Source organism: Mustela lutreola, chromosome 4 (genome assembly GCF_030435805.1).
Source record: "Mustela lutreola isolate mMusLut2 chromosome 4, mMusLut2.pri, whole genome shotgun sequence".
Classification (NCBI taxonomy): Eukaryota; Metazoa; Chordata; class Mammalia; order Carnivora; family Mustelidae; genus Mustela; species Mustela lutreola.
Window position 1 is genome coordinate 34915277 of NC_081293.1, and position 23047 is coordinate 34938323.

At 37.4% G+C, this 23047-nt stretch overlaps 1 protein-coding gene across 2 annotated transcripts in view; it reads right to left on the reverse strand.

The window, feature by feature from the left end:
• Positions 1-1453: 1453 nt before the first annotated feature.
• Positions 1454-23047, reverse strand: part of TNKS2 (tankyrase 2) — a 69223-nt gene continuing 47629 nt past the window's right edge. The window contains exons 19-27 of one of the 2 annotated variants that reach the window (XM_059169469.1): positions 21624-21876; positions 20693-20775; positions 18904-19024; positions 15660-15757; positions 14726-14800; positions 12170-12275; positions 8851-9037; positions 5061-5217; positions 1454-3839 (exon numbers count right to left, since the gene is read on the reverse strand). In XM_059169469.1, coding sequence (XP_059025452.1) covers positions 3777-3839; positions 5061-5217; positions 8851-9037; positions 12170-12275; positions 14726-14800; positions 15660-15757; positions 18904-19024; positions 20693-20775; positions 21624-21876 — 1143 coding nt within the window. In that variant the 3' untranslated portion in view covers positions 1454-3776. Of the gene's footprint in view, positions 3840-5060; positions 5218-8850; positions 9038-12169; positions 12276-14725; positions 14801-15659; positions 15758-18903; positions 19025-20692; positions 20776-21623; positions 21877-23047 lie in introns of those variants that run through there. The other variant, XR_009352530.1, reaches the window with a different exon arrangement.

Consider the following 23047-nt stretch of genomic DNA (forward strand, 5'->3'; position numbering starts at 1 on the left):
GTCAGTTTTGTTTTCATCTCTCCATGTGTTGGTACCAAAGAGTATGCAGACCAGCTCTCCCTGCAGAACTTCTCTGTGGCACTGCTCTACTGGCAGACCGTATGAGGGGGCTCTGGGGAGGACAACTGTGGGTGGATGAAGAAGTAGAATGATACTTCTGACAATGGTGGCTTCTCTGTGGGGATTAAGAACCCCCTAAAAGGGTGTAACTGAAGCCAATACTATACTGTATGTTAACTAACTAGAACTGAAATAAAAATGGAAAAAAAAAAAAGGTACAGTTAAGTATTTTAGGTCACAGTCTGCCTGAGGAGTATGCGTGAAAAAGAGGTGGCAGAATGGGGGGTGCGGACTGAGCAGATAGTGAGAAGGTCACATTATGATCTAACTATAAAAATATGACCATTTTCCTGGTGAAGATTGGGTACTACTACTTGCTTCCTCTGTCACTCTAGTTCTCTAACAGGGCAGGACAGCAGATAAAGGGCCAGTCAGGAATACTAATTATAAAAGCTTATGGAAATTTATTTACATGTTTTCTTTCCTCACCACCCAGCAAACAACTGGATCGTATCAGGCACTGGGATGCTTAAGACCTAGCAAGCACTTTAATAGTATCCTGATACAGTAACATAGAGCTGCTAAAAACTCTTTCAAAACAAATGACTCATGGGTTATCTGCACCATTATTTTATCATGGAAAGCAGAGAACTGATCACATACACAAAAACACTTATACTGAAATCTAAAATACAGACATTACTATACTTTCTTTTAAGAGTAATAAATACCACTAACTTTAAGACTTAAAAAAATTGTTTTTGAAGATTTTATATGCCTGAGATAGAGCGAGAGTGAGTGAGAGAGTGCACAAGCACTGGGGAGTGTCAGGCAGGTGGAGAAGCAGGCTCCCTGCTGAGCAAGAAGCCAATGTGGGACTCTATCCCAAGACCTGGGATCATGAACTGAGCTGAAGGCAGACACTCAGTAGGTTTACTGAGCAACTCAAGTGCTCTGAGATTTTAAAATGTATGAAGTTTTTTTTTAGGGGTGCCTGGCTGGCTCATCAGTAGAGCATGCAACTCTTGATCTTGGAGTCATGAGTTCAAGACCCCACTGGGTCAAGACCTACTTGAAACAAAACAAGCAAACAAAAAAATACATTCCTTTTTAGAAGACAGATTACCCAGGAATAAGCTTTGAGGTTTGCCAAAACTTGTATTGGACTGATTAAATGTCTGAAAGCACCTTCTAACTATATCCATCTTAAAGCATCTGAATAGGTTATGGTCACAACATTCAAAATTTTAAACTTTAAACTGCACTCTATCACTGTTAGACGCAGAACTACATTGTTTTCCTGCAATTGTGGTTTATTGTAATCTTAATCCATTTTCTCAAAGACCATTCAACACATTTATACTATTCCAGTAATTACCATGCTACCCAGAAAAACAAATAAACACTTTATTAAGAATTAAATGAGGGTATGGAATGTGATACAGTACAAGTAAGACACCCAAGATGGATATAATAGTACTACTTACAAAAAGTTAAATCTCACTTCAAAAAAAAAAAAGAAAGAAAAAAGAAAAAAGAAAGAAAAAAAGCAAAAGCAAAAATCACAAGACAAAAGAAAAAGCAATTCCATCATTATAAAGTAAGATATTTCATGCAAAAAACTCCAAAAAAATCCTCCAAACCACCCCCAACCCCCCCGAAATAGCCAACAAACAAAAAGCTATCTGAAAATATTGCCATGCTAACATATTAACCACAATGTAATCATTCATAGGAAAACAACACAGTAATTAAGCAATGGATTAGATGAACAACACAGTCTACAGTCATAAACTCAGAGACCTTGATGACTTTACATGATAAGCAATTCCAGATTCACTTACAGGCGGAGTGTTATGGGGTCAATGTTGGGAGATCTGGTCATGTAAATATAAACTCCATTAACTCATCTCATTATCTTCTAATTATAAAACCTGGATGATTCCAGAATCTGAAAAATTATATAAAATTTGGCATACTCCATTTGTGTTCCAAGAAATTACTTTAGGATCATAATTGCAATTATTAGAGAGCTGTATAAAAGCACTTCAAGGTCAAGATTATGATCACATTTACATCATAGAAACAACTCCAGATATGCATTTAGTCTGATTAACTCTTACTTAGGACAAGAAACATGATTTTCTAGCACTTTATGTACAAGTTACTGCAAAGAGCCAGGTAATTTAGTGATGGAATAAAATGTAAAACAAAAGTGAACTGGTACAGAGAGTGAAGGGGAACATTCTCACTTGTAGAGACTTAAGTTGGTAAAAACCTGCCTTGCCTCTTGAGGCAGCTAGAGTCACAAATACACTGCTATAATTCAGGTCTCTGGCCCAAGAAGCTTTAGCTGATTTCATGGAAAACACAGTTTTCTTTTAGAAAACAGGAATGGCATTTTATGGGACAGCACTTCCCTCTACAGCTGCCCAACAGGCCTGTCACCAAATAGTGCACACATACAGTGTATTTCCAAGTGACTTGAATGTCACAATGAGGCTACCCAGGACCAGGAAGCACCGTGTCACAGCACCTGCTCATGAAGATGACCTGGAGAGAACTGAGACACTTATATTTGTTTCATGGTTCTGGGTTCAGCTTACCTATGGTGTACAGATTGACTGTAATAGTGAGGCCAAGGAGGAAGAACAAGAAAAAAAATACTTAGGACAAAAAAAATGCCCCCCTCTCATTTGCTTTTCTTCCCCTTTCAATTTAGGGTAATTAGAACAGATTGGAAAATTATTCAGGATTCCTCTTCCTACCTTTGAAATGTAACTTCCTATTTATGCTCCACAAAAAGAATCCTGTGATTAATTGCTCAGTAGCAGGATGCAGCCTCTGAAATAAAGAAGCACTTGCTCTGATTTTCACAAAATGAAATGAGAAAATTTTCCAATGTGAAACCCAGAGTTTGAGGCCAGTAAAGAAGTGTCTTTAATCATCAGGATGTTCACAGAGCTCTTTGGAATGGGTCTTATACATAAAAGGTAATCACAAATTAAATCCCCAGAGTCTTCATGAAGTTCTTCAATGGGGAAGATTTCTAATGAGAGATAAATGCTTCCATCAGCTAATTAAATCTGATAAATCAATCTTTCCCAACTGACAAAGTCTTTGCTAACAGCTCAAACCATAGCCTCTGGAATCAGATGTTAAGTTCACTCAGTCATGATGATGCAAGATGAAATACAGATGTGCAGTACGTATGAAAAAATGTGTAAACCGCTGCAGTTCTGAAACAGTAGATTTATATTACAAAGCAATGTAAATAAATACTGGGCTAGTACAAAAGCTCTTATTTACAGTTTTACAAATGAAATCGTATTCAGTGTAAATGCTGTGTTTTAAAGAACACAGTGCTGTATTAGTAAAATGAATTCTGTGGAGGGGATTACAGTTTCTGTTAGAATCAATGCATAACCTATAAAAGATTCAAGTTAACTTTGTTTATAATTTAGTACAGACAAACCCAGTTTAACCTGGAATGGCATCTGTTAAAGTGCTGAAAAACAGGAAATATTTAGAAAACACTGTACATTATTAAAGCTTTATCAAGTCAGAATGTTAAAATTCTTTCACATTTTTTATCCTTCTGTCACAGGCTTGTGGACAAGACGGTATTTCTCAGCGAAGGAGTAAAACTTAAGAGGCCACCAGTTGCTCAGACGATTTTACTAGGTTCAGTGGATTTAGCTTCCTAAAACAGCTATTTATCCATCAACCATACCTTCAGGCCTCATAATCTGGTAAGTAATTAAATATTCAGGATAAGCCTGGAAGAGAAAGATTAATTTAAATGTTGGTAAACAAGTTTTTTTTTTTTTTTTAAAGATTTTATTTATTTATTTGCCAGAGACAGAGGGAGAGAGAGCGAGCGAGCACAGGCAGACAAAGAGGCAGGCAGAGGCAGAGGGAGAAGCAGGCTCCCTGCCGAGCAAGGAGGCCTATGTGAGACTTGATCCCAGGACCCTGGGATCATGATCCGAGCCGAAGGCAGCTGCTTAACCAACTGAGCCACCCAGGCGACCTGGTAAACAAATTTTTTGCAAGGTGATTTTACCATAAGAATTCCTAATCTTTAGAGAAGAGGTTCTAAATTAATGTGTGGATCAGACTCCTCTTTGGGCATTTTCTTAAAACATCCTTACCTTGCTTCCAATCCCTCTTAGGTTCCAAATCAGCAGGTCTAGGATGAATCCTAAGCATGTATTTTTTTTCTTTTCTTTTCTTTTTTAAAAAGATATTACTTATTTATTTGACAGACACAGATCACAAGTAGGCAGACAGGCAGGCAGAGAGAGAGGGGGAAGCAGGCTCCCTGCTGAGCAGAGAGCTCAATACAGGACTTGATCCCAGGACTCTGAGATCAACACCTGAGCTGAAGGCAGAGGCTTTAACCTGCTGAGCCATCCAGGTATCCATGTTTGTTTTTAATAATTGAGGAGATCCTGGTACATATCCTCAGTTCAGAACACTGCTCTAGAGATGCTTCTGACTGCATCTGTGTCACTAAGAGCAGGAGAGAATTGCACGTTTCTCTGCTACAGACAGAGATTCTGATTAATTATATTTTATGGAAGGTTATAAAACAGAAAAAAGATCCACCAAAATTGGCAAAATCTGAATAAAGTCTGTAAGATAATATTCTATCAATGGTATCTTCCCAATGTTGATAATTTTAAAAGAAAATGTCCTTATTTTTGGGAAATACACACTGAACCATTTAAGGCTATGCAGCAAGCCTATAATGTCCTCTCAAGCAGGTCAGGAGAAAAATCTGTATTCATACAAACGAGGGAGAATGATAAAATGTTAACATTGGGAAAATCGGGGCAAAGGGTATATGGGAATTCTCTATTATTTTTGCTACTTTTAAAAAAACCCAGCCCAGCTGTTAAGGCAATATGCCTTGTCAACTTAAGAGAGTAGTACAAAGAGTTTATTAAAGTATGGCTCTAAATCATTCTGAAGATGAACAAATAAAACCAAATTACCTGTTCTCCTCTGTAAATAACATATTCAGCTAATGCTAGACCGTTCACGCTGGGTCGACCAGTGACTGAGTGATGTCCTGGAGGAGAATGTGCCATTTTCATTGCACTGAACTGCAGGAAAGACTTTCCCAAGGTTACCCGGCAAAAGAGCAGCTGCCTGTAACATGAAAAGATCTCTCTGACAACAAGGTAGTACATGGCAGTTTTATTTCTGTACAGTGTGTTAAGCTTTTTAGTGTATTTATACAGAGCTGCTGGTCATTTCATCCTTAAAAGAATTTTGCAGGAATGTCTTCTACTCTCATTAATGAATTTACCACTTTAATTCTTAACTATATAAACTGAAAATGTAACAATCTCACAGAGATGGAAACTCTGCTCTCATCGGTACCCAGAGGAAAAGCACAAACCATAGCCCAAGTGGGAAGATGGGACTTAGGGAGCTCCCACAAAGTAGCTTGCAAAGATGGACATCTATCCAACTAGTCAAGTCTAATTGATTTCACCTTCAAAATGCATTTGAAATTCATTTTCTTAATTCTATTGCTACTGTTAAATTCAAATCACCAAAATTTTTATTTGGACTGGGAATAATGGCCTCTGAACTTCTATTTCTCCTCTAATTCCTAGCTAAACTATTTTCCATCCAAGCACCCAGTTATCTAAAAAAACAGAACAAGGGGCGCCTGGGTGGCTCAGTGGGTTAAGCCGCTGCCTTCGGCTCAGGTCATGATCTCAGAGTGCTGGGATCGAGTCCCGCATCGGGCTCTCTGCTCAGCAGGGAGCCTGCTTCCCTCTCTCTCTCTCCGCCTGCCTCTCTGTCTACTTGTGATTTCTCTCTGTCAAATAAATAAATAAAATCTTTAAAAAAAAAAAAAAATAAAAAAAAAATAAAAAAACAGAACAAAACAAAAAAAAACCCAACACATAAACATTAATCAAATCACATCACTTTACTGTTGAAACTTTGTAGAGGGTACTTAGTGTACTTGGAAGAAAACCCAAATTGCTTACAATGGCTCTAAATTCTCAAATCTTACTTCGTGTTCATTGTGCACCAGGAACATTAATTTCCTTTCTTCACACAGGCCAACTTTCTGAACCTCAGGGGCATCATACACACCACTTCCTTTACCACAGAGAATGGTGCCTATTTCTGCCACTCTTAACTGACTACCACTCATTTTTTTAGGTTTCAGCTGAAATGTTAGTTCTTCAACTAGTTTTCACTTATCAGAAATTTGAAGAGATTACTCTCCCAATCCCTTCAAGTGGATAATTGACCTTCCTTATTTCCAATGAACCCTTTTTAAAAAAAATTACTTAATGGTTTCTCTTCTTTGTTTTTCAGAGGAGAAAAGATTTTGGTGAGCCAGTTGATTCTGTTCTCCAAAGAAGAGAGGCTACCTATACTTATTATTCTAAATATGCTTGTTGGAAGCCTTAGCATTTCTAGAAGATTTCTATTATAGTTACGATCAGCCCTGTGATAACCCAAACACAAAAGTCTTAAGTTAATAAACTGATTTGTAGAGAACCAACCTTTCTGTTCCAAAGACAGTTTGTAAGACTGTAAAACCTACTTATTATAATCAGAACTATTTTAACTATGAGTTAAAGAGAAAGTACTCAGAACTTTCAACTCCAGATAATGTGACAGCAAAGTTCAATTTACAGACTCTCAAGAAATTATAAGCCTTTTAACCTGTCCAATTAATTTACGATCTAAAACAGAAGAGGATGGGAGTTCATGCCCAGAAGGGCTGACTTCGGGCGCCTACACAAGTCTAAATTTAAGGGGAAAACAAGAGTAATATAAAAAAAGACCTTGTTTTCCTCCAAGATTGCAGTTCTTTACTTGGCAACTTTCACAATCAGCTGGTAAGACTTTAAAAAAAAATCCCAATGCCCAGAAATTATAAGAGATTCTCTGAGGGTGGGACATCAGCATCAGCAGTTTTTAAAGCTCCCCAGGTGATACCAATGTGTCACCAAGGCTGAGAACTAGTGCTCCAGGGCTTTCTTCTACATCACTGATCAGAAAACATCACCACCTCAGAGCTCAGCAGAAATTCAAGTTCTTGTGCTTCATCCCAGACCTACTAAATCAGCAACTGAGCAGGCAGGGCTTAGGAATCTGTGTTTTAGCAAGCCCTCTAAATGATTCTTATGTCTGCTAATGTTTGATGAAGATTGTTCTAGGTTTTTTTTTTAAAAGATTTTATCTATTTATTTGACAGAGATCACAAGTAGGCAGAGAGGCAAGTAGAGAGAGAGAAAGGGAAGCAGGCTCCCCGCTGAGCAGAGCGCCCAATGCGGGGGGGGCTCTATCCCAGGACCCTGAGGTCCTGAGCCGAAGGCAAAGGCTTTAACCCACTGAGCTACCCAGGCTCCTCGTTCTAGATTTGTATAAGAAACACCCTAACTATAGAATAAACTGCAATAATTAATTTTACTCAATTTTTCCAATGGCAAAAGATAATTTGTGCTTACCTATGAGGAGTTTATTAACAGGGGCAAGTTATCTAAATGATTTTAACAACTGAGTTATTAGACCAGGGTAACTAAAAGTGGAGAAAGAAAGTACAAAGTAGTTATTTGATATTAATGTACTTTTTAAAAGGGATTGATGTGTTTTCTTATAACTTTTCAAGTTGTAATATCATAAATTGAAGATTCTAGGATCCTATCACAGCAGAAAGGAGACTCCTTCATGCATTGCTATGAAATAATTAGGCTTGGCAAGTAATGCCATTTTAGCATTTGAGTTCTGTCTATTTAAACAGGAGGAGCAGGGGCCTGGGGGGCTTAGTTGGTTAAGGGTCTGCCTTTGGCTCAGAGTCTGGGGACTGAGCTCCACATCAGGCTCTCTCATCAGTTGTGGGTCTGCTTTTCCCTCTCCCTATGTGATCTTTCTCGCGTGTGCTCTCTCTTATTAAAAAAACAAAACCCCCCTCCACAAAACTTTAAATGGGGGCAGGGAGTGGGAGGGGCAGGGGGAGAGGGGAGAGAATCTTAAGCAGCTCCATACCCAGCAATGGAGTCTAACATGGGGCTTGAGGATCATGATTTGAGCCAGAATCAAGAGTCAGACACTTAACTGACTGAGCCATCCAGGTGCCCCTTGAATAACACATTTTGAAAAAATCTACACTCCTATAATATTTAAGGGACACAATAAAATCTCTCAAGTCCAAAGATACTGTCTATTCCAGTGTTCTATTGGAACACTAGGTGTTCCAATGATAAAATGATTTAAATAGGTCAACTGCTCAGAACTGTGCTTGTCCTACACAGATCATTTAATAAATACTAGCTATAATTACAACTGGTGAGAGGGCCCAAAACAACCTGAAACATGCCTAGCCTGGATTTCTAAAGTTGTCCAAGATGATGCCCTTTCTCTCCAAATTTCTCAAATATGAAACCAGTTCTTATCCAAATAAATTGAGAACTTAAGAAATAAGAGAGAGGATCACAGGGGAAGAGAGGAAAAAATGAAACAAGATAAAACCAGAGGGGGAGACAAACCCTAAGAAGAAGAAAACTGAGGATTCCTGGAAGGGAAGGGGGCGAGGGATGGGGTAACTGGGTCATGGATGCCGGGAAGGGCATGTGCTGTAATGAGCACTGGGTATTACATAATATTTATGATTCACAGACCTTGAAACAAATGATACTATTTATAGTAAATCATAATATTTATGATTCACAGACCCTGAAACAAATGATACATTATATTTAATTAATTGAATTTAAATAAACAAAATGAGAACAAGTAATCTCTTACCTGTGGCAAACATAACAAGATCTGTCTTTGTGAACTGGACACCCAGTACCTCCTCCAATTCCATAGACATACTGATTGCTTTTTGAAGAGTTTTCAGCAAAATAAATCCCAGCTCCAAACATGCCACCTATGTAGGCATGCCTTTCATCAAAGCCTTTATGGATAATTGCATTCACAAAGGGCGATCCTAAAATACATGTAGGTAAGTAACAATTTAAAATTATCTTAGAAGAAAAATAAAATGAAACATTCTTTGAAGTTAAATTCCTAAACAGACATACCTGAATACCACAATAAAGAATATAAAAAAACAAGTATAACAAGTTAACTGTCAGCTAGTTTATGCCGTTAGAAGAAATAACTATTTTAGAAGACTTGCTAATACCAACTGATGTTTCTAGTAAGGTGGTGGATGAGAGGTTAAAAAAAAAAAAAAAGACATGCACAGATTCAACTAGTAAAAGAAAAGATTACTTGATATACCAATGTTAAAGTTATTAAATTCCAGACCCCAAATCCATACAAATCCAGAACCAAGGGTTTCACACAATTTCCTAATATAGCAGTGGTGAATGCAATTAAGTCTTATACTGACACTCACAACTGTGTACATTTTCTAGGTTCAAAAGTAGCCGAAGTGGTCTTTTTTTTTTTTTTTAAGATGTTATTTATTTGACACAGAGAGAGAGAGAGAGAGAGAGAGTGCGAGCGAGCACAAGCAGGGGGAGTGGCAGGCAGAGGGAGAGGGAGAAGCAGCTCCCCGCTAAGCAGGGAGCCCAATGTGGGACTTGGTCCCAGGACGCTGGGATCATGACCTGAGCCAAAGGCAGATGCTTAACTGACTGAGCCACCCAGGTGCCCCTTTATTTTTTTTAAAGGATTTTATTTATTTGCCAGAGAGAGAGAAAGCACAAGCAGGGGGAGTGGCAGGCAGAGGGAAAAGCATCCAGAAGGAGAATCAGGTTCCCTGCTGAGCAAGAAGCCCAGTATGGGACTCTATCCAAGTACCCTGGGATCATGGCCTGAGCCAAAGGCAGACACTTAACTGACTGAGCTGCCCAGGCGTCCCCAATGTGATTTTGTCATGTTCATTTTCTTCTTCTTATTATTTTTTTAAGGATTTACTTACTTGAGAGGGAGAGAAAGACCGAGCAAGTGAGCATGAGCGCATGCGGGTGTTTATGTGTGCGGGATTAATGGGGAGAGGAAGAGATAGTGTTAAGCAGACTCTGCATGAAGCCCTACATGGGGCTTGATCTCATGACCCTGAGATTATGACCTGAGCCAAAACCCAGAATTGGAGGCTTAATTGACTGCTCCACTCAGGCACCCCTCTTCTCTTCTCTCCCATCCGTCCACTTCTCTGCCTATCATCCTGTTATACCAGATTCTATCTGCAAACGTGGTGTGTTCTTCGTTCTCTGCATACTGACTACTTTCTCCCTGTTCCTTGCATGTGTGCCAAGAAGAGCTTAGCCAAAGGGAAGGAGGTAATCATGGGAAGCAGGCCAGAGAGTAGGGTGAGGGGTGGGTGTTGGGGAAAGCCAATATAACAGTTCACTGATTCATCAAGATTAGTGTCCCTGTTGATAAAGGGATGGGAAAGTATGCTGAATTCCATTCTGCAGATATACTGAAGGACAGAATCACTTATTTGAATTGATTTGGAAAAACCAAAATCATTTATACTGTAAAATAGATAAATCATTCATTTTATCAAGTCAGTACATAAATAAATCATACTCTGTGGTAAGGGATTATCATAATGATTTTTAGGATTTTAGAATGAGAAATGTTATTTAGATATTATGTACCAATTCAGTCTGCTATAGCCACTCTTCCAAAGAACTGTGAAATTAAAATGCTGTGTTCTATAGAACTTTATAGGTCTATAAAAAATCTTCTGCAATCAAAGCCAAATAAAAAACAGATGGGACTACTATGTGCTTGAAGACTTGATAAGCACTGTATTACTATCTACATTCATCTTTGCTATAAATCTGAAAGACTGGGGTGCCTGGGTGGCTCAGTAAGTTGGACGTCTGACCCTTGATCTTAGCTTGGGTCTTGGTCTCAGGGTTGTGGGTTCAGGCCCCATGCTGAGCTCCACAATGCTTAGAAAAAAAGAAAGACCAACCAAAATCTGTTAGTTTGCAACATAAAAAAACTCAGGAAATTTCAAAAATAAAGTTGCTCTCAATTCTACGTTAAGTTCTCTGAAAATTCCCTAAGTTCAATGATAAAAATGGCTTTTTTTAAAAAGATTTATTTTTAAAAGTAATCTCCATCCCTAAAATGGCGCTAGAACTCAGGAAGCCAAGATTAAGAATCACTTGCTCTATCGACTGAGCCAGCCAGGCACCCTTGACTGATAATGGCTCTTTTAACACAATGAAGTTAAATGTAGTTTTTTGTTTGTTTTTTAAAGATTTTACTTATTTATTTGAGAGAGCACAAGCAGGGTGAAGGGTAGAGGGAGAAGCAGACTCCCTGCTGAGCAGGGAGCCTGATTTGGGGCTCAATCCTGGGACTCCAGGATCATGACTTGAGCTGAAGGTAGCAGCTTAACAACTGAGCCACCCAAGCGACCCCTCCCCCTTTTTAAAAAGGATTCTATTTACTTATTTGTAGTTTTGATACTTAGAATCAAAGGCAGAATAGGATGTGTATGGTCTTCTGAGGCGATTTTCACACCTTGCTTCATTTTACTTTTATTTTTGTGAGAGAGTGAGAGAGTGAGAGAGAGAGAGAGTGAGAGAGCAAGCTCCTGAGCGGCTGGGGGTGGGTATGTAGGGGTGGAGGGAGAGGGAGAGAGACTCTTAGGCAGTCTCCACACTCAGTGGAGACAGAGCCGAACTGGGGCTTGGGCCCCTGAGCCAAAGTCAAGAGTCGGATGCTTAATGACTGAGCCACCCAGGGGCCCCTCAGACCTTGTTTTAATTTTAAGGCAATCAATGAGTTAAAAATAACACACACCACTTCTCAGAGTGATCATAATATGCAGTTTTGATATAAAGAGAAGAGGAAAATATGAATAGTCAACATTTCCATTTCTCTATTTTGTCCTTATGTGATCCTATTTGTGATCTTGGTCTGCCAAATAAATAAGTAAAATCTTAAAAAAAAAGCGGCATGAGAAAAATAGGCTCATTATTTCATACATGGTTAAAAAATAATGTAGAAGAGGATGATAGGAGGATGGGGAAGGACCTCCCCCCACTTTTTTTTAAAGTAAGATTTGAGCTCACAACTCTGAGAGGAAGAGCTGCATGCTCTCCCTACTGAGCCAGCCAGGTATCTTGGAGAAGAGGAATCTTACCATGAAACAGCATTCTTTCATTTGCATGGTTGTGGTTTTCTTCAGAAACTTCTTTTCTCCTATGAGTGTATCTTTCCCATAGTTTCTTGTTACAAACTTTCTGAATCTATAAAAAAGAAATCAGAAAAATCAAAATCTTAGTTCATAATTACTTACCTACTTGTTCATCTTAACTAAAATGGTCCACACAGCCAGTAGAGAGGCAAAAGTTTTTTCTGAAATGTAAACTATGTTTTATTTCAGTCAGCTAAAAATACTTGGTCTCAAACATAAAGACAGAAATATAGCTACATTTTGGAAATCAAAAACTTCAAAGAGAAAAAAAGCTACATATAGCCTTATGTGAAGGTCAGAAATACTGTTGACTAAAATACTTCCATTCTAATTTAGAAGATTATTACTAAAACATCTCCCAATCAGGTATGTGGAGTTCTATAAGTATTAAAAAGAGACAGTTTCTTTCAACCTCCCTCTGCTTTATCTGGCTCGAAGTATCATCTTTATCTGTTATTAATTAAAAATACTTGAAATAGCCACACCAAACACCATTTTTAAGACACGTACAGAAACACAGAGACATACCCTCTACTCTTCCCTACCCTTCCAATTCCTAAAAGTTTTGTTTGGAGAACCACTAAAGGTGGTCTCATTTGGAGTATTTCTTTATTTTTATTATTTTTTTAAGATTTTATTTATTTCTTTGACAGAGAGGGAGAGATCACAAGTAGGCAGAGCAGCAGGCAGAGAGTGGGAAAAGCAGGCTCCCCACCGAGCAGAGAGCCCGACACAGGGCTTGACCCCAGGACCCTGAGATCATGACCTGAGCCGAAGGCAGAGGCTTAACCCACTGAGCCACTTAGGCACCCCTCATTTGGAGTATTTCTAGGATTAAAATTCATAATCCTAGAGCTGTTTCTTGGTTGTGTTTAAAGGTATTACAGCCCCTTGCTGGTCCCAGAGCACATCTGGGCAGTGGTGGTTTTAGCCTTGGCTAAAAAAACTCAAAATACTGTCATAGATGTAATCAATGAACATAACTGACACAGAGATCTCATTTATGTAAAAAAAAAAAAAAAAAAACAAAACCCAAAATAAACAAAAACCCCAAACCCCTCCCCAAAAAACAAAAATGAAGTTTTGTCATTGAAAAATTCATTAAATATTGCATTAAAATATCTTTACAGAGGAAGAAAACAGCATACCTTTTCTCAACTTTTAACTATTTTGAAAACCAAAAACATATCCTCTTCTCTCCTGCGCTCACCCTTAACAAATCTCTATACATTTTGTTACTACTTGCAGATAAGGCAGACTTGACTGAAATTTGCTTGTTATACGCACAATTATGTCTTATTAAAAATTATTATATATGTTCATGAATAGAAATCTCAAGGTGTTACTCTTGTCCTCTTATGATATAAACTAATAAAACGGAGTTTCCAGAAGTAGGATTCCTTTACCTGAATAATGTGTGCTTTTGTTATCTAACAGTATGAACAAAGCAATCTCAATAGTTTCAGTATTCACTAACTCTAAAATATGACATCTAATATTATACTCATAATAGTTTATTATTCTGAAACAGTAATATAAAACAGATTAAAGATTTGATACTATTCACTTTTGAGTTTAAAATTCAGGTATTATAGGGGCGTCTGGGTGGCTCAGTCATTAAGCATCTGCCTTCGGCTCAGGTCATGATTCTAGGGTCCTGGTATCCAGCCCCATGTTGGGCTCTCTGCTCAGTGGGAAGCCTGCTTCTCCCTCCCCCTGCTTGTATTCCCTTTCTCACTGTCTCTCTCTGTCAAATAAATAAATAAAATCCTTAAAAAAAAATTTAGGTATTATAAAAACATTGCCACATTTTAATTGTCTTTAGAATTATTAAGATATATGAGCATAGCTCACAAAAATATTTATGCATCTCAAGTAGAGTGTGCATTTTTGCTTGCTGTAGTTCAAGAAAAACACAGCAAAGCTGGAAAAGGCCCTGAGAAAGTCAAGAAAAAGGACTCTCATGTGAATGACTCACAACATTTTTAAAGACTGTTTTTGGAAAAGATGAGTACATAAAAGGAGTACTACTAAAATTACTGTGAAGTGACATGTAGGGGGACTCAGAAAAACCTGGAGTCGTCTCAGGACAAATAAAAGGAAGCATGGTATAAGATGGAGACCTCCCCTGAGCCACACAAAAAAATTCAGCTTTGTTATATAACAAGAGTACCTTAATAGTAATTTTTATATTTAAAGTCCTAAACCTACAGGATTTATCATTATTCCAAGATAAGGCATATATGCTAAACTTCAGTATGTTCAAGAGGGTCTGAATTATTCATTATGAAAACAGCACCACCACAACCAACAAAACAAAACAGTAGTACAGGGATTTTTGAGACTCTTAACCTTCCAAGGATATCATCTTTCCCAAAATATCCCAATGTTATGTCAAAGACTTACTAGGCTAGAAAGATTATAGTCTTACGAAAGTTAATTACCATTCCAAGCTTTGAAAAACTATGGTCTCTGAAAACTTTATTTTCACTAACTTCTTACCTTGAGAATATTGTATCTGTTGAAGATCCCACCTGCATGACCTCCGTCTCTGTGCTCTCGGACTGTACTTTGCATCTGGTGGAAAAAATATGTCAAATACATGTGTATTAACTTTTGTTTTTTCTGATATGGGGAACATGGTTCTTGACTCCTATGATTCTGTTTTTGAGAATACAAAATGAGATTTTGATGTATTTGTTGTTTAAGGAATAGGAGTCCTATAAATTCACAAGGACTGTTTTCTAGAGATAATTAGCTAGTCAATCTGAAAACTATTTACAGGTGAAAATTATATAATGCAAACTAAAGGAAGAAAAAAAGAAACTAATGCACAGGTGAGTTAAACACACAAAGCTAATCACCTGATATACTAAAAAACAAAGCAATCATTTATTTGTTCCAATTCATGTCGCCCTCATTAATAAAACACAATTTGTACTTCATCGAGAATTGGAGTTTCTTGAATCTTAGAACTCAGTCCTACTTAACTTTTTATCTCTGTGTTCCTCACACACATGTTCTTCAAAAGTGTAAGGCACTATTCAGAGATTTCAGTAGATCCAAGAGTTTTGTGGAAGGATATCTAGAAGAAAAGTTTCCTGTATAAGTAGCATCCACATACTCTGGGTTTTGTCTGAGATACTGGGCTTTGTAATTGCCTTCATGAAGGGAGAGAATATTGGCATTTTTTTTTTTCAAATGACAATAAACTCTTCTCCAACAGAATTCTGCATTAGTATTAACTGTAGTACTGAACCAAGTTACTGGAATTAAAGTTTATTGAGGGAGTGTACCTTAAATACTAAATCTGAATGTTTTCCAGGTGGTAAAAGAGTTAAGGACAATGAAAAAACCCTACGATATTTTTAAGATCTGGAAACCTCTAGGAAGTTTAGCTACTGAACCAACATTCATTTAAGGTATATGAACATACCTCTTCCTCCACAGACTGAAACTCTTTATCATCAGGAGATAGATCTATGAGAATTGTTCCACTTCCAGAGGTGTTCAGAGTTAAGTATGGGTTAAGACCTAGCAAATGAAATTTGAAGGTAAAAAGATATATGCCAAAACCCCCCCCCCCCAAGTTAAACATCAACCAAAAACAGCTGTTTGATTTATGATGTTTACTACCGGTTTTTAAAAACTTTTAATTTTGCATGAATTTAAATTTTCAGGAAGGCTGAGATCCTATAGAGAGTTCTGTGTACCCTTCACTAAACTTCCTAATGTTACCATTAAGAACATTAATGCTCCCCCAGTGTTACCATTTTATATAGCCACAGTGCATCTGTCACATTAAATAAGTAAATTATAGACTTTATTTGGATTTCACTAGTTTTTCCCAGTAATGTCCTCCTTTTTCTGTTCTAGGATCCAAAACACCACACTGCATTTAGACTACTAATTTTGACACAAGCTATATAGTTCAGAAAATCTTTTTTTTTCTTTATCTCTTAAGTTTGTCACACATTTTTTTTCTTCAGTTATTTCCTTCACTAACTATACAGCCCTTCAGCACTTAGCCTTTAATTTTTGTAAATATGAGGAAGAATTATGACAAACTTGTCTAGCCTCAGGTAATTCTGAATCATTTCAGAATGATTAACTCGACAAAGTTTACTAACTACTGAATGTTTATTCTAATTCTAATGTTTATTCTAATCACTAAAAGTTTTTAATTCAGCAATGAATGTTGTGTTTTCCTGAATGTCAATTGTTGAGATAACTGTTAAGTTTTTTAAATGCAGTCTTGAACAGAATTTTCTAATTTCCTTGGTGTATCTGGAACACACACCTCTCCCTCAGTCCCTACAACAAGATCTCGAATGCTCTGCTGTTTTCCCAGGTAGGGATCAAATTCATTATTGCTGGCTCAGCACATGGTAGTTTGCCCCTGGAGAGTTAGAGCACTGTTCTGGTCTGAATAACAAGACTACCATCAACATGCTAAACTCTGATAAAGACTTACAGATATAGCTGAATTACAATATCTACAAAGTGTGGAGACTTACAAAAGGGAATAGTTCAATGAATAAAGACTTAACAAAATAAAGAGTATGACACATGCTTGAACTTGTGTACCATCCTAAGATGTTTCAGCAGTGCTCAAAGATGAGGACAAGTCATCTATTGACTTGACGTACTGATGGATAGCTAGGGATAATCTAGCAAAATGACAGACTGTCAGACTACTGCGGTACCACTCTGCAAAACGTATAGAATCATGGCTTCAAACGAAGACAAGAAAGGTGGTAGCTTTATGCAGGCAAGTGACCCTGATCTGCTAGAGCAGATACAGTTATTCTGTGCCATAAAAATTCTCCTTCATGTAGGAATGAATGTTCCTTTGCAGTTGCAGCTGGATGTTATCAGAGTGACTACAGACCAGAGGTGGCATGCAGTTACATACCTCTGCCACGCGGAGGCAGTGTATCTGTTTCTGCCATCGTTTCCTGAGCCTTCCAATCTAGTCTTTTAAACATTTGTAAACATCTTAATTTTTTCAGTGTCCAAGATTCATTGTTTATGCACCACACCCAGTGTTCCATGCAATACGTGCCCCCCTTAATACCCACCACCAGGTTCACACATTCCCTCACCCCTCTCCTCCAAAACCCTCAGTTTGTTTCTCAAGAGTCCACTGTCTCTCATGCTTGTCTCCCCTCTGATTTACCCCAATTCACTTTCCCTTTCCTTTTCCTAATGTCCTCCATGTTATTCATCATGCTCCACAAGTAAGTGAAACCACATGATAATTGACTTTCTCGGCTTGACTTCACTCAGCATAATCTCCTTCAGTCTTGTCCATGTTGTTACAAAAGCCAGGTATTCATCCTTTCTGATGGAGGTGTAATATTCCGTTGTACATATGTACCACATTTTCTTTATCCATTTATCTGTTGAAGGGCATCTTGGCTCTTTCCACAGTTTGGTGACTGTGGCCATTGGTGCTATGAACATTGGGGTACATATGGCCCTGTCTTAATAACTGTATCCCAGACACTATATGTTTAATAAACAAACACTGCCTGATTCCTTTTTTAACCTGCCTCTTTCCTAAATGATCCTTGTTAGTACTCCATTGGAATTTCTGTCCTATCAGATCTACCTACTATTATTCTAGTAGAGTCATGATGGCCATCCACCCACAACTAACTTGAGAGTTCTAGTTTCTCTTCATTTTTGGTGTTCTTTATATTGTATACTAACATTCCAGGGAGCCATGGGTCTTCCCTCCTTTTTATCTTATACAATTCTGTGGTCTATAAGACATATTCCAGACTGCCTCACATTTTAAACATTTTTGCCTTAGACCCTGCCAGGCAAGTAAAGCGCATCTACCTTTAATTGGTCCTATTCCAGAATTCTAGTTTAAAGTATTCCTTAACTTCAATCACCTAACTTTTAGAGGTATTTTTTCAAGAGATGGACCCTATCCGGCCTATCATACATCCTCCCCTGAAATTGTCTTCATTTTTGTTAGTCTAAGTTTTTCTTAAACTCTAGTTGTATAGCCAGGACTTCAATGACAGGAAGTATCTAACCCCAGAGACAGTAAATCATGCCCTCAGTTTAACTATGGGTCTTGATACTTAGAACACTTCACCTTTTTACCCAGGACCTGGTACACAGGAAATGTTAACATAACAAATGCAATCTGCATTTTTTAAAAGTACCAACATTCAGAAGAATTAAAGATATTACTCAATGCTGTTTTCCCAGATTTCCTCATTACAACAGGAAAACAAGTTTTCCCAGTACTTCCACTACAGGTGTTTAGCATTTAGCCTTTTACAACAAAAGAGATTTACATTATTTTATGGGCAGACCTGAATGTCTAGGCATTGCCTATTATATTACCATAAGAAAGGAGATATTCAAGTTTCTGATCTTTTAGAATCATAAAATTTTAAGAGCTAGAATAATTTCAGAGCAAAGGCAATCCCCAAACTTCTGAATGGCCCAGAAATCTTACTTAGTTTCACATAATTACCGACAGAAGCTCAGGGAACGTTAACAGTAGCAGTGTTATGATTTGATAACAATTTCTCAAATTCTAGTGTTCTTCCTGTTAAATGGACTCGCTCTCACAGGATTTATTATCATTTAGTAAGCTGAGGATTGTCTTATGCCAACTGTTAAACTGATGACAGCATTAATTTAAAATGAAATACCTTGTTGTCCAGAGATTAGTCTCTCAACTCCTTTAATTAGTTTGTGCCTATGTCCATAAGCGTTGATTCCAATCTCCTTCAGCTCTTTGTGCCCCATCTCTACTAATACATCCAAAGTGATCTGACAAAAGAGGATGAAATTGTTTAGAAGACTTATATTTGGTGGACATTCATATACCGGTGTTCTTTTAATGTATTAGATTTATACATTTACTTTGGCTTTTGTGAACAGCTTAGAAATGAAAGCAAACCACTTATTAAACTGAACCTGAAAAGTTACAGCTAATTAAATTTCAGATATGAACTACCAAAAATATCTCAATGAATATAACTACAGTCATTTAAATATAACTATTTAAAATGTAACTTTTTTTTTTTTTAAAAGATTTTATTTATTTATTTGACAGAGAGAGATGACAAGCAGGCAGAGAGGCAGGCAGAGAGAGAGGAGGAAGCAGGCTCCCTGCTGAGCAGAGAGCCTGATTTGGGGCTCGATCCCAGGACCCTGGAATCATGACCTGAGCCGAAGACAGTGGCTTAACCCACTGAGCCACCCAGGCGTCCCAAAACGTAACTATTTTAAATATAAAGTTGTTTTCATTTAGCATAAGAACCTGAGCTAACTTAAATTGCAAAACAAAAATGCACATATCCACCATCACTCTACAACTAACCCATTTATACAATGCCTTTACTGCTTCCTCCAGACTCTGGACTACACTAACTGGTACTTCTGCCTCAGGGTTCAAACTATTCCTTTTCCCTCAAATATATTATTCCCACTTTATGAAACCGAAGACATTCAGAAATCCTGTTTTACTTATATATCTTCCATGAAGCTTTCCCTGAATAGTCCAAAGTGCAGTAACTTTTCTTTGAATTTCTAAAATCTATGCCAAAACTTATTTCTTCATACACTGTTAGAGTTCCATTAAGTAGATCAAAAATTCCTTAGGGATGTAAGTCTGTAACTACCATATTTTCCGTACCAAAAAAAAATCAGTAAATATATTCTGACAGTGTACTTTAAAATAGGACTGTTCTAGAAAAGCCCAGATATATACCCAGCATTCCTATTACCTTCCCATAGTGGCTAGTGAAGTGTCAGACTTAAGAGTACATAGTGACTGACACAACTGAACTGACCAAACGGAGCTCAAAGATAACCTACGTTGGGGCTAAATAAGTGATGCTTTCCATTAGAGAAAGCTACTTTACTATTACTACCTGAGAGTCCATTATTCCATGTATTTTTAAATTTCTTCTTTGATTCTTGTTTTAAGAAAGAATCATTGCTATTGCTATCATTTAATTGCTATTAAACAATGACCCATTCATTGTTTAATAGCAAGCTGTATAACCTCCATGTATTTATGGTCTTTCCAAACTTTTTCCTGTGGTTGACTTCAAATTTCAAATTTCATAGCATTGTGGTCAGAAAATATGGTATGATCTCAATCTTTTTGTATTTGTTGAGATCTGATCTGTGATTTAGTATGTCATCTATTCTGGAGAATGTCTCATATGCACTTAAAAAGAATATATACTTTAATGTGTTTCCATGTATTTTTTAAAAAAATTTCATCAGAGTCCATCTTTTTGTGTTAATAAACTAAACAGAAATTCCAAGATAGCTAAATTAGAAGAGTGACTGATTTCCAGTCTCTTAAAAAACCATTCTCCTCTTCCTACAAACAGGTTGAATGGTCCAAGGCATTTCAAGTATGTCCTAATTTTTCCTTGAGGTCTTACAGAAAATCAAACCAAGCAAAACAATTCATCTACTCACCTGTTCTCTCTCAAATATATCCATCAGGTGCTCAAGTCCAAGATTTCTTACAAACTGAGTTATGCTAAAATCTACTGCTGGAACTGGAAAATAAAAAAATCCAGAACAAATGAACAAAGTAATGTATATCAACATTATAACATCAGAGTTTTGTGGTATTATTATGCACATGAAAAATGTAAAGATGAAGGAAATACTCATTGGCATTTGGGATATAATACTGAGTATCTGAACATAGCATTAAAAATTGCAAAAAGAGAAAGCTACAAAATTTCAACATCATTAGAAGAAACAACCAGTGGGGCACACAGATTAAAAAAAAAATCTTTTCATAAAAAAAATATTTTTAACTGTATCTTTAAAGTAAGTTTCCATACTGAAGCTAATATGTTAATTTTATTTAACTCAAAAAAAAAATTCCTTATCTTTGAGCATGTAAGTGACTTCACAAAAAAGTTTATGCAAACAAATTCTACCAAGTTGCATAAGGTGAGATGAAGTAAAAGATAAAGAGAACAGTTTTATAGACTAAGTATGTGCGTCTTTTTCTTTCTCTTAAAAAAGATGATCTTCACAACTGGGTAGTTTGACATGGAGTAAAGGTATTTCATAACTGTAATACACTGGAAGAGGTATATCAAGGCATACCTACTCAACCATAAGACTTCTAAACCTTTCAAAAAGCGTATTTACATCTAAAGAATAGGTCAGCAGCGTAAGACTTATTAAGCCTCAACTCCGAAGGAGAAGTGTCATGAGGAATTCTACTAACATTTAAAGAAAACAAGAAAAAAATAAAATGTAAAGGCTGTGTTAATTAATCTGATACTAACAGTTGTATTTAAGTTTGAAAAATGACTTGTTAGCATTCTAGACGACAAACATGTGGATAGATTACAAGATAGAAAATTATTTTTACAGAATGTCTCACCATCCTTTTTCTCCAAACTAGAGGCACCCTCTGTTCCACTTGAACTAACTACTGAAGACAGCTCAGAAAAACTCCCAGATAAGTTGTCAAGACTGCTGGCTGCAGAAAGACTTGATGGGCTGGATGGACCTGAAGACAGAGAATCTCCGGTAGCTCCTGAGCTTCTCATGCTATTGAGCACTTGAGGTTTGTAACATGAAGGCAGAGCAGAAGGGGGCATGGCTGCGGTCAGGAGAGCGCTAACATCATCTGCCTAGGGTGTATGTCAGAGAGAGATTAAATCTGTGGTAAGTAAGTTTTAAAATTCTCCTACACCAACAGAATACATTTAAAAATATGACAAATACTCAGCAGATGTGAAAGAGAATTGCATATTATATAAAAACAATTAAAAGTAAGACAAGTGATATCGGCAAACTGTTATTAAATAGAAAACAATTCAGAACATGTTTCAAGACACAGAAAATTAAAAAAAAAACCTGTTCAAGTGGCAGAACATAAAAAAAAATCTAACTTTGATACTTTGATTTTCTGAAAAACACCAAAATGAGTTATAGTAGTATCAATTTTATTTATTTATTTTAAAGATTTTATTTATTTGAGACAGAGAAAGAGAGAGAGAGAATGAGCAGGGGTGAGAGGCAGAGGGAGAAGCAGACTCCCTGTTGAGCAGGGAGCCTGATGCAGGGCTTGATCCCAGGACCCCAGGATCACAACCTGAACCGAAGGCAAACACTTAGACTGAGCCACCCAGGCACCCTCAAAGATCTTATTTTTAAGTACTCTTTACATCCCACGTGGAGCCCAAACTCAGAAGCCCAACATCAAGAGTAGTATGCTCTTCTGAGCCAGCAGGTGTCCCTTAACCAGAAATATTTTGCCCCCATTTATAGATGACATGACTGATGCTTAGAGATCACACAAGGTGAAAGCTGTACAACTCTAAGTGGTAGAGCTGGAATTCTATGGCAGGTCCATTTGACTCTGAAGTCCACACCTGTCCTCTAGAGCACTTTATTTCACATCACTTATGTCTGGTGGACTAACAAATGGATGGAATGAACTAGAAAAGTGCACTCTCAGGGTAGTTTGGAAGTAGAAAGACATTTCCCTGAAGAAATATTGCAAACACTGTTGGGCGGTTAGCCTGCTGAGAAAAATCTATTTAAGTCCCAATGCAGCAGAACTAAATCAGCTTCTCAGGGCAACTTGTAACAGTGGAATCTCTCTCAGTAGAAAGCAATCTGTAGGGAAGACTGCCTTTCCATCTCAATTAGAATTTCTTCTTCTTTTCCCTCCATGGCCCTGGTCAATTTCCTCAGTGATCAAGGCGAGAGAGGCACCTGCGTCACAGTGGCCAAAGCAGAGGTCAAGGCTACAATGGAAATGTCTATACGAGTTCCCTTGGGAGATGGAAGGAAAAA